Source organism: Stegostoma tigrinum, chromosome 4 (assembly GCF_030684315.1).
Source record: "Stegostoma tigrinum isolate sSteTig4 chromosome 4, sSteTig4.hap1, whole genome shotgun sequence".
Classification (NCBI taxonomy): Eukaryota; Metazoa; Chordata; class Chondrichthyes; order Orectolobiformes; family Stegostomatidae; genus Stegostoma; species Stegostoma tigrinum.
In genome coordinates this window covers 100,521,322-100,534,003 of record NC_081357.1, presented here as the reverse complement: position 1 = coordinate 100,534,003, position 12,682 = coordinate 100,521,322, and the positions used below count along the sequence as shown (strand labels likewise).

At 40.9% G+C, this 12,682-nt stretch overlaps 1 protein-coding gene across 1 annotated transcript in view; it reads left to right on the top strand.

Moving 5' to 3' along the window:
- Window positions 1-12,682, top strand: part of mlip (muscular LMNA-interacting protein) — a 155,540-nt gene that overhangs the window by 37,863 nt on the left and 104,995 nt on the right. The window contains 2 exon segments of the mRNA XM_059645705.1: window positions 2,441-2,485; window positions 9,017-9,061. Of these exon segments, the coding sequence (XP_059501688.1) occupies window positions 2,441-2,485; window positions 9,017-9,061 (90 nt within the window).

The following is a 12,682-nucleotide window of genomic DNA, read 5'->3' as shown; positions in this document are numbered from 1 at the left end:
CAAAGCCTGTTGTCAGAATGAACAGAGCCTCTGACATTCTTGTTTATATCTGTCAGCCACAGTTTCCTGATTGGCGTTGTTAACACGATCCATTCAGCGAAAATATATTCTATGGGGTTTGCCTGGCTGACTTTGTTACAGTAACAACATCCCTCCCCCTCTAAGTCTGGATCATAGAGCTGTTCTTTTTCTTGGAGTCTCCCTTGGGGCATTTTTGAACCTGGCCCGGATCCTGTGACTCAGCTTTAGATACAGGCGGCATGTATCAAACTGTTGTTTGCATGTTTGTGTATCAAAAATGTGTCCACATGCAGGCTGGGTAGAAAGGGGAAGACAGAATGAAGGTTGGGGCTGATGAGGCAGCAGCTCCCCTCCCCGTGATGATTGTGGAACAGGACTTTTGCTCCTTTGATATATTCACCAGACTTAACTCCTTACATACCTGGCACTGCTTCCCTGTTGTTTTCTCTTTCAAACTTTTCCTACTGTACCTTAGCCAAATCTAGCTTCATACCCCTGCAATTGTTTTTATTTAATTTTATGACACTAGTTTGAGAACCACATTTCTTGCCTTCAAACTGAATGTGAAATTCTTGCATGTTATTATCATTGTTTCCTAAATGTTCCTTTAAGATTAATTGTTAATCCTGTAATCTTAAATAGCTGATTCCCTGGTTGGTTCTGGAATGTACTGTTCTAATAAACTGCATAATATATTCAATTAACTCACCCTCTAAATTATCTTTATTAAATTTGATGCATGTAATCCATATGAAAATTAAAATCACTCATGACTGTAGGAGTACGTTTTTTTAAAATAAATCTGATTTCTTGGTTTATATTCTGTGCCACCATTTGATTACTGTCACAAGGCATATAAATCCCTCATACCAATGATTTTTCTTTGCTGTTCTTATCTCCACTCAAACTACATGTGTATTTTGATCTTCCCAACCAAGCTAATTTATCACGACTGTACTAGTCTTACTCTTTATTAACAGAGCTACTCAGCTACGATGTTTTTCGGCACTGACCCCCTCAAATAACAAACGCCCATGAATGTTCAGAACCTAGCATTGTCACTTTCAGGCCTTGTTTCTGTAATGATTATCAGAAAATGCTCATTTACTATTATTAGTACTATAAGTTCATCCGTTTACTTTTTGAAATACTGTGTGCATTCAGATATAAAAAAAACTTTCAATACTTACTTAACATATTTTCCACTGACTTTATTTGCTTGCTCTGTTTGTATGCTTATTTCCTGTCAAAATCATATTATTCTTGGTATAATTCATTCTTGAGTTGTGTGTTACTGGATAGGCAACATTTATTGTCAATCCCTAATTGCCAGAGGGCAGTTAAGAGTAAACCACATCGCTGTAGGTCTGGAGTCACATGTAGGCAGAACCAGGGTAAGGATGGCAGTTTGCTTCAGTAAAGGACATCAGTGAATCAGTTATCTCATTATCATTACCACTTCATTTCTCCACACTGTCTTTTACTTTACTTTACACTTAGCATATCTACCTTTATATGAGCCCTCTGCTCTGCTATTTGGTTTAAAACTTTGTCCTGCATGCCCTAGTTACATTGCTCGCCTAGACATTGGTTGTAGCATTGCTCAGGTGAAGTCTTTCCAAGAATACTGTTCCTACTTTCCCCAATGCCTCAGGAATCTGACTGCATTTCTGTCACACAATCTTTCAGCCACGTATTCAATGCTCTGATCAATTAATCTTATGTCAATTTACTCATTGTTCAGTAGTTAAGAGATTTGAATTTTAATAATCTGAATTAGGTTTATTGACACGTATTCATGTGAGTACAGTGAAAAGTTTACAAGTCGCTACTTACAGCACCATCTTCTGCACAAAAGTTCCTAGATTTGGATCTTAGTTACAAAATGGAAAAATAAGGAAAACAAAATTTGAAAAAACTAAGTATTACAGTCTTTTTTACTAAAAAGTAGAAAAACAAAAAAACACAATTAATAGTTCGACACCACAATCCATAAGCACTTAGCCATTCTGAGTTGTCACTCCTGACAACGGCTTAATCTCCCCTGCTTCCGGCTTGCTGTCATCCCAGGCTGCCTGCTGTAGCTGCCTTGCAGCCCGTTGCTGTTACCACCACCCTGGGCTGCCTACTCAACTCTTCACCGCTGGCCACCTCGAGTTGCCTGGTCCTGCTCTCGTCACCAGCTGCCCTGGCTGTTTTCTCTTGAATGTAAACTCCAAAAGATCACTTAAGGATCTGTTATAAAGTCATAGTTCTTATGAAAGGTTTTTCAGCTTTTGTTTTGCCTTGCAGACCTATTTGCACATTGGTTAGTCTTTTTTGATCATTAAGTGATTGCCTCAAATGTCATTAATGAAGAATACTACCTCCCCATTCTGTTTCAGATGAGAATTAAGTGTTGAATATTTTTCGTTTTCAGCCCATTAATCCTGTGCAAAAATCAGCTGGGAGAGAAACCAAATATGTAAGTTTTTCTTAGTGATAAATGTTGAATACAATTTGATACTTTGATTTGCTAGGGAGGAAATATTGAGTATTTGGTAATCAAAATGAAACCATGGAGCATTAAATTGTATCTAATTTTGCTGTGCCATGCCTTTCAGGAAAAGCTTACTTTCTTCCATCAAGTAACTTTGCTGATTTGATTTATATAAAATATACATGTTTCATTGTGATCAACCCCAATCATTGACTGGCTCTTTAGAACCACAATCAAATAGGGCTTGGAAAAATTGGGAGAGGGTAAGGCTGGTGACCAAGCTCAGGGTTCAGATTTCTTTGGATATTATATCAAAAAGACAAAAATCTAGTTCGTGCATATTGACACCTGTTTGTACCTTCATGGAGTCTTGATGTTCCTGCCGGTCTATAGTCGAAGCAACAACAGATATTTTTCAGCAAACATAAGTTAGAAATTGGGAAATTAAAAAAAATTAGAAATGCAAGTAGAAAGGATCTCCTTTTTAAAACAGTAACCACAAATAATCCATTTCATATATATTTAAAGTATTCAAAAGCCAAGTAGATATCCTTTCCAAGATAGGTGGAATTAAAGAAAAGTAATTAGGGCAACCAACTATGGCTCAGTAGTAACAAGGTGTAGAGCTGAATGAACAGAGCAGGCCAAGCAGCATCAGAGGAGCAAGAAGGCTGACATTTCGGGTCGGGACCCTTCTTCAGAAATTGGGGAGCGGAAGGGGATTCTGAAATAAATAGTGAGAATGGGAGAGGTGGATTGAAGATGGATGGAGGAAAAGATAGGTGGAGAGGAGACAGACAGGTCAAAGAGGCGGGGTTGGAGATTGGGAGTTAGGGAGGAGGTAGGTCAGTCCAGGGAGGACGGACAAGTCAAGGGGGCAGGATGAGGTTAGTAGGTAGGAATCAGGGATGGGGCTTGAGGTGGGAGAAGGGGATAGGTGGGTGGAAGGACACATTAGGGAGGCGGGGACAAACTGAGCTGCTTTTGGGATACGATAGGGGGAAGGGGAGATTTTGAAGCTTGTGAAGTCCACATTGATACCATTGGGCTGCAGGGTTCTCATGCGAAATATGAGATGCTGTTCCTGCAACCTTCGGGTGACATCGCTGTGGCACTGCAGGAGGCCCAGGATGGACATGTCACCAAAGGAATGGGAAGGGAGTTGAAATGTTTCGCGACTGGGAGGTGCAGTTGTTTTGTGCGAACCGAGTTTAGGCGTGCTGCAAAGCGGTCCCCAAGCCTCCACTTTGTTTCCCTGATGTAGAGGAGGCCACGACGGGAACAACAGATACAGTATGCCACATTAGCAGATGTGCAGGTGAGTATCTGCTTGATGTGGAAAGTCTTCTTGGGGCCTGGGATGGGTGTGACCTGGGAGGTGAGGCATTTTTGCAGGTAGGTGGATGGGACGAGGTGTATTCTAGGTAGCTGTGGGAGTCGGTGGGCTTGAAATGGATATCGGTTTCCAGATGGTTGCCAGAGATGTAAATAGAGCAGTCCAGGAAGGAGATAGAGGCATCAGAGATGGTGCAGGTGAATTTAAGGTTGGGGTGGAAGGTGTTGGTGAAGTGGATGAACTGTGTGAGCTCCTTGTATGAGCACGAAGTGGCGCCGATACAGTCATCAATGTAGCAGAGGAAGAGGTGGGGTTTAGGGCCAGTGTAGCTACGGAAGAGGGATTGTTCCACGTAACCAACAAAAAGGCAGGCATAGCTTGGGCCCATGTGGGTACCCATGGCCATCCCTTCTGTCTGTAGGAAGTGGGAGGAATTGAAAGAGAAGTTGTTGAGGTGAGGCCAATTCTTCCCACATTCCTCCATGTACCACCCCACCAACTGCCGGTTCCAATGCATCATCCTCCGACATTTCCGCCATCTGCAATCCGAACACACCACCAAAGATATTTTTCCCTCCCCACCCTTATCTGCTTTCTGGAGGGACCACTCTCTCCGGGACTCCCTTGTCCACTCCACAATCCCCTCCAGACCCACCGCACCTGGCATTTGACCACAGGAAGTACTACACCTGCCCCTACACCTCCCCCCTCGCCCCCATCCCAGGCCCCAAGAAGACTTTCCACATCAAGCATATGTTTACCTGCACATCTGCTAACGTGGTATACTGTGTCCGCTCTTCCCTTTGTGGCTTCCTCTACATTGGGAAAACCAAGTGGAGGCTTGGGGACTGCTTTGCAGAATTCCTATGCGCGGTTCGCACAAAACAACTGCACCTCCCAGTCGCGAACCCTTTCAACTCCCCCTCCCATTCCTCACACGACATGTCTATCCTGGGCCTCCTGCAGCCCCAACACGATGCCACCCAAAGGTCGCAGGAACAGCAACTCATATTCCACTTGGGAACCCTGCAGCCCAATGGTATCAATGTGGACTTCACAAGCTTCAAAATCTCCCCTCCCCCTACTGCATCCCAAAACCAGCCCCGCTTGTCCCCGCCTCCCTAACTTGTCCTTCCTCCCACCTATCCCCTCCTCACCTCAAGCCCTACCCCCATCTCCTACCTACTAACTTCATCCTGCCTCCTTGACCTGTTCGCCCTCCCTGGACTGACCTACCTCCTCCCTAACTCCCAATCTACAATCACCTTTACTGGCGCCATCCCCGCCTCTTTGATTTGTCTGTCTCCTCTCTACCTATCTTCTCCTCCGTCCATCTTCTTTCTGCCCCCGCCCCTCTCCCTATTTATTTCAGAATCCCCTTCCCCTCCCCCATTTCTGAAGAAGGGTCCAGGCCCGAAATGTCAGCCTTCCTGCTCCTCAGATGCAGCTTGGCCTGCTGTGTTCATCCAGCTCTACATTTTCTTATCTCAGATTCTCCAGCATCTGCAGTTCCTGCTATGGCTCAGTGGTTCCATTTTCTCCTTTGTCAAAAGATTGAGCCCAAGTCCAACCCTAGGACTTTCAGCACAAAATTAATGCTGTTATTTCATTATGATATAAACTGAGTGCTGCATTGTCAGACGTGTTGCCTTTTGACTAGGGCATTCACCAATTACAAGTATTTCTAGACCTATGTTAGTCTGGTGAATATTCCTTAAAGGGACCTCCGAAAGAATTCCCCAGTATGCTTTTATAATAGCTCAGTGTAGAGCTAAGAGGAGCAAGAATGTTTGCCTTGTCACTTTGTCAGCATTGCGAGCACCATTGTTCTGCAGTCACTCCATCTATCCTCCATTACAAGCTCCATTTGAACATTTTCCACTGTGGTCATACCTATGAGATCCTACCACCGAAACAGCTAGCCAAAGCAGAGCTCAGCAAAATAGTGAGCGAGCTCTGGAAACACAAGTAGGTCTTGAAGCTTTCTGCAATTAGGGCTAGAGGGTCCAATTATTGTCACGCATTTCTGAACAGAAAGGGGTAAGATGTAATCGATGGTCTCTGGTTGCTGGTTGTGGCAAAATCGTAAAGCTGCTTTAGTTGTTATGCATTCTTTCTGCCATGATTTGAATTTACAAACTTCTGGCTCAAAGTTTGCATATGATCCCTTAGCCAAGCTACGATGGTTCTTTGATCTGTTCTTAAACATCAGGAATAGTGTTTCGTCTTTGGGTACAATTTGTTATCTGATGCAACTTTTACTTGGAACTGTGTTGTTTTCCAATCATAAAATTCATTGTTTGGGTTTTTCTCCTCGAATTCATTCGGATATTTAAAACCATAATATCTTCAATGATCCCTTACAATAGGCAATGTGCAAAAATGTTTATGCTAGTTTATTTTTCCTGCTTCAAATTATTCCTTTATTATATTCACGAGTGGAAAACTGGTACATTTTTGTTACCAGTACAACAATATTTTACATTTGTCAAGCACATGTAACATGTTAAAATGTTTGTTGGAGCATTGTCGTCTAAAATCTCACACCACTTCATGATAGATATTAAGGAAATTGGTTATTGTTTGGACAAAAAGATGATCTCAAGGAGCACGGCAAAGGTGAAAATTGAGGCAGAAAGTTTTATGGAGAGATTTCCAGAGTTTAGTTCCTTGACAGCTGAAGGCATGTCCACCCATGGTGAAGCCTTAAAATTGGCAATGCCCAATTTGGAATTGGAGGGATGCAGGTATCTCAGTTGTCAATCTGGAGGAGAGACTGTGGGTGGACTTGAAAACAAGATGAGCATTTTAAAATTGAGATCTTGGTTAGTTGGAAGCCAGTGTGAGTCAGCAAACAGAAAGATGATGGATGAAGCTGGAACTGGATTTATCATAGAACAGTAAACACTTTTAAACAGTGTGTTCATTTTTCACCTGGGAATAACATGGCTGAAAAACTAAAGTGATTTAAAATTGATATTGAGCATTTGTTTTCATCAATATCTCATCATCAGTTACTTAAGGTAAATGTTTATAAATTTGTACCTAAAACTACAACTAAAATTTGAAGAAACAACTTTAAGGTTGTATGATGGTTCATTTTAAGCTTCATTGCCACGGAGTGCAGTGGAGGCCGGGACGTTGGATGCCTTCAAGGCAGAGATCGACAAATTCGTGATCTCAGAAGGAATCAAGGGCCACGGGGAGAGTGCAGGGAAGTGGAGTTGAAATGCCCATCAGCCATGATTTAAATGGCGGAGTGGACTTGATGGGCCGAATGGTCTTACTTCCACTTCTATGTCTTATGGTCTTATGATGGTTATGGTCAGTAGACATTTACATTCAAATTAGTTTGTTCCAGGACTGTGACCAGTTTTGTGAATGGGACCAGCTTCCTACTTGAAGTTTATCAAATAATTTTTTAAAATCTTGGAAATGCAGCATGCACTCATTTAAACTTGCATTTGAAATTCTGCAATCTTTCTCATTAGTATGGCTGATTTCAGTTGGAGTGCACTCATTTTACCTATTGGGAACTCAAAATGGGCAAACCCAATGCTATTCATAACAAGGGAACATTAAAAAAAAATCATAAAATGTGTTCTCCCAGTAAGGTACTTCCTCCGACAGGGCCCATTACAGACTGAAAGGAAAAAATATTAAAATCAAGTAATACATTGAAGCGAACATATGTGTGTATTGGAACTCCATTTTGAAATGTGCAACATGAGTCAGATCAGTATGAGCCATTTGTCAGTTTTACTTCTTTGTTCTGGGGATTTTAAAAAAAATTAAATACATAACAGGCTGGAGTTTTGATTCATGGATTCAGACTACAGATCTAATCCTGAATCTGTACTGCAAACAATATAATAGATTCTTTTATGCTTTTGCAATTGAATAACAAAAAAAAGGAAGAGAGTTGTGATCTTTGTCATTGGAGTAAAGCAAGGAGCAGCATATCAGCTGCCTTCTGCACCAATATCCTGCAGTTCAAAATTCAAGGTGAATAATGCAGTTATTTGGTACGTTAGAGTACAGTCCTTTTTTTAATACAGAAGATAAAAGTATCATTTGTTGCACCATATTTAAATGAAGATTCTGGTGCATTGTTGGAATACAACCATTGCCTACTACCATCTCAGTGTATTTTCTTTTAGACCATAAGACCATAAGACATAGGAGTGGAAGTAAGGACATTTGGCCTATCAGGTCCACTCCGCCATTTAATCATGGCTGATGGGCATTTCAACTCCACTTCCCTGCACTCTCCCTGTAGTCTTAATCCCTTGTGAGATCAAGAATTTATCAATCTCTCTGCCTTGAAGACATTTAACGTCCCGGCCTCCACTGCGCTCCGTGGCAATGAATTCCACAGGCCCACCTTCTGGCTGAAGAAATGTCTCCTCATTTCCGTTTTAAATTTACCCCCTCTAATTCGAAGGCTGTGCCCACAGGTCCTAGTCTCCCCGCCTAACGGAAACAATTTCCCAGCGTCCACCCTTTCTAAGCCATACATTATCTTGTAAGTTTCTATTAGATCTCCCGTCAACCTTCTAATCTTCAATCCAAGCCAGTAGCTCACCTCGAACACCTTGAGCCCTCACCCTACTCAACAGCCTCCCGTGAGGCATCTTATCAAAGGCCTTTTGGAAGTCTAGATCGATAACATCGCTGGGTTTCCCTACTTGTTACCTCTTCAAAGAATTCTAACAGGTTCGTCAGGCACGACCTTCCCTTACTAAATCCATGCTGACTTATTCTAATCTGACCCTGCACTTCCAAGAATTTAGAAATCTCATCCTTAACAATGGATTCTAGAATTTTGCCAACAACCGAGGTTAGGCTAATCGGCCTATAATTTTCCATCTTTTGTCTTGATCCTTTCTCAAACAAGGGGGTTACAACAGCGATTTTCCAATCATCCAGGACTTTCCCAGACTCCAGTGACTTTTGAAAGATCACGACCAAAGCCTCCACTATTTCCTCAGCCACCTCCCTCAAAACTCTAGGATGAAGCCCATTGCAGCCAGGAGATTTATTAATTTTTAGACCTTTTGTGCTGCTCAAGACCACTAGAGTTAAGTTTGATCTGTTTCTTTGCAAATACCCTGCTGCTCTCGGCAACTCGTTATTCTTGCTGCTTTGTAATGTCTTTCTGTGTTTTTCTTTAAAAACAGGCCAACCTCTATCTGTCAGCATCGGAGTCCATGGAGAGTAGGCCTGTAAGTACTCCTTGCAACCATTCCTCCTGGCTGGGGAGAATCACCGTTTGGTGAGATTTCTGTGGGTGTTAACCATTCATCACCATAAACAGCGGCAGTTAAAACTGTTTCTTGGTATCTGGTTTCTATTCCCAAGCATGTGTATAGTGGACGAAGCAATATAAAATTTAGCCTTGGCTGTAGATACTTTGGGGTGAACCTTTCTCTGCTAACATGATAAGGAAATGGGTAAGGAAGTTTACCATTACCTCCTTATCCCAAAATGCATTTCTTTTAGTTTTCTCCACCCTATCTGCATGTGTAAAAATGGACTGGCATGGGATACAGGCTGAATTCCCATTTGTCAATCTTTCTTCTTCTGCTTCTGTACACAATCTGGGGAATTGAGGGTGGCTCAGCATCATCTTTTTATTCATTTATTCACTGCGTTCCTGCATTCTACATTGAACCAGAGTTGATTTCTTTGCTTGATGGTAATGGAAGGGTGAGGGATATGTTAAGTCATAAATTTGCAGGTTATGTTGGAGTACAGTCCTGCTGCTGGCTCACAGCATCTCCTGGACAGGCACTGGATGATAGGTCTGTTTAAAAATATAGCAGTTAACACAATAGATGGTATTCCAATTGTAAAGACAGAACTTTGTGCCGGTCAATTGTAACAACATCATCACAGACAGAAACATCTGTGGCAGGCAGCTTAGTGAGAATGAGGTCAATTATGTTTTCCCTCTCTTGTTCATTCCCTTATCACAGACCCAGTTTAACAGCTATGTCCTTTAGGACTTGACCAGCTTGGTTAATTATGGTGCTGCCAATCTCTCTTGGTGATGGACATTGAAGGCCACCACCTAGTATACTATTGTGGCCAGATGTATCATAAATACTTTTCTTTCAGACAGAGTATGCAGCAGTTCCCTCCTTTCTCCATTTCTGTTTCATCTACAAATTTTGTGATATCTTGGCTAAGGCATGTTATATTGTATCTGCTGGGTATTTTTCCTCTAACTCATTTGTCTAAATCACCTTGAAATATCTTGACATCCTATTCATCACACAGTCCCATTAAGATTTTTTTTGGTTGTCAACAAACGTGACATTTGAGTTCCGCATCTTAAACTGTTGATATGTATTTTGAATAGCTGGGGCCAAAGCACAATTCCTGTGGTAACTCACTTGTCACCACCTTCCACCCACAAGATGACCTATACGAACTTCTTCTCGTTTGCTAACCAATTCTCAATCCATGCTTTTTTTGGACCACCAATCCTACATGCTTTGATTTTCTACATTCACCTCTTCCTGACTTTGTGTAATTGCAATGGTACTTTAAAATGTCCCATTATCACATCATTATAATTGACTCCCTACTATTGATGTTATGCTTACAGGTTTATAATTCCTAATTTAATCCCTCAATCCTTCTTAAACAATGAAGTTGCATTCACCACCTTCCAATCTGCCAGGACTGTTCAAGAACCTTTAGAATTTTGGAAACCAACAATGGATGTGTCCATTAGTTCCATATCACCTCTTTTAATACCCTGACACTTAGGTTATCAGGCCCTGTGGCTTAAAATTTTTCAGTACCAATACATTTCTTTTAATGATAATAATTTTTTTCAATTCCTCCTTCCAAAATGACTTGCTTCCCTAGCATTTCTGGGAAATTACTTGTTTCTTCTTCTGCATAGATGACAAAGTAGACATTTATATGAATTATCTCAGGGCCACTGGGTGAAAATCCCAGAATTCCCTCCTTATTGGCTATGACAGTGTGCCAACACCAAGTGGACCGCATTGGAACAAGAAGGCAGCTCACTACCACCTTCTCAAGTGCAACTAGGAATGGGCAACACGCTAGCTTGACCAGCAATGCCCACATCCTGAGAGTGAATAAAAAATGTTGTGCCATTTCCTTGTTCTCCATCACCCATTCTCCTATTTCAGATTGTAATGGGCCTACATTTGTTACATGATTTCTTTTCTTTGAAAATGCTTACAAAAGCTCTTACTCTCACTTTTATGTACCTGCAGGTTTATTCTTGTACTCTGTTTTCCCAACTTAATCCACTTTATCTAAACCTCTCCCAGTTTTCAGGTTTGCTACTTTTTCGGAAACTTCATATGACTCTGCTTTGGATTTAATACTATTCTTAATTGTGGCTGTTAGCAGTGGTTGTGTTCTTTCACCAAAAAGAAATACACAACTGAATGCATCTGTTCCTTAAATATTAACCATTGATGACCCACTGCCATGCATTTTAATGTAGTTACTGAGGCTGTTGCAGCTACCTCATCCTTTTATACTTTTGGTATTTCTTTTATTTAAATTTAGGACCCTTGTTTTAGATTGGATTACTTCACTTTTTATCCTTATGAAAGATTCTAACATATTATGGTCACTTTTTCTGAAAAAAGACCACTTATAACAAGATTATTAAATTAACTGCTCCTCATTGCACAAACCAAATCTAGGATAGCTTGCCCTATATTGATCCCTTGAGGACTGGTGGAATATAACATCTTATACACACTCGTGGTATTCATTCATCACAATGTTATTGCAAATGTGTTTGTTCAGCCTGTATGTAGTTTAAAATCACCCACAATTACTGTAACAATCTTGTTTCATGTTTCTGTACTTCTGTTTAATTCCACAATGCCAAATCAAATCAATTCCCAATAATATTTTCTACCCCTTGTTGCTTCTTAGCTTCACCCAGACTGATTCTATATCTTGACTTCATGTGCCAATATAGCTTCTCATTATTGTATAGATTTCAACTTGCACTAATAACACCTTTTTGGTTTTGGCTGTCCTTTCTACTCTGTCATACATGCTTGCAACTATTTGCGCTGTTAATTTGTCTACCCTACAGCTGTTGCTCTGATATTCAAATATACTATCTTTAAACATGTCTGACATTTTTATTTTCTTTTTGTACTCCAGCTCTACATGATTCTAGCTCTTGTTTCCTCAGTCTTTCACTTATGCTTTCTACTTTTCCACATTTCATTTGCATCATTGTTTCCTTCTCTCATGTCTCCCCGTTCAGGTTCCTATCTCCTTGCCACTCCATTTAAACCTTTCCACACTACAGAAGCAAATGCTCTGGTGGATGTTAATCCCAATTCTGCAGGGTTGCAATCCATCCAAATCGTACAGATTACATCTTTACACTGAATATGTCCCAATAACTCAAGAATCTGAGGTATTCAGTCACCCCATTTACCAATGTAGATGTGAGGCTAACTGCGCTGTAATTCTCGGTTTTCCTCCTTTGCTGTTAAAGCAGAGTAACGTGGAATTTTCTAGCTAGAGTGATGATTACTGTATCTTGGTATCTAGACACCATAACTATAATATTTCAATGTGTTCCCTTACTTTCTTTAACTCTCAGATGGAAGCTGCCAGATTCCAGGATTTATCACTCTTAAATTCCATTTATTTTCTCTTTACCAATGTTTTACTTAAATTAATTGTATTCAGTCCCTGTCCCCAGTCTACTATTACATTTCCTCAGGGCTTTTGGCAAGGTATCCTCTTTTTCTGTTGTAAATACTGAGGCAAAGTAATATTTTATCATGTCTGCCATTTCCCCATACTCATTGCCAATATCT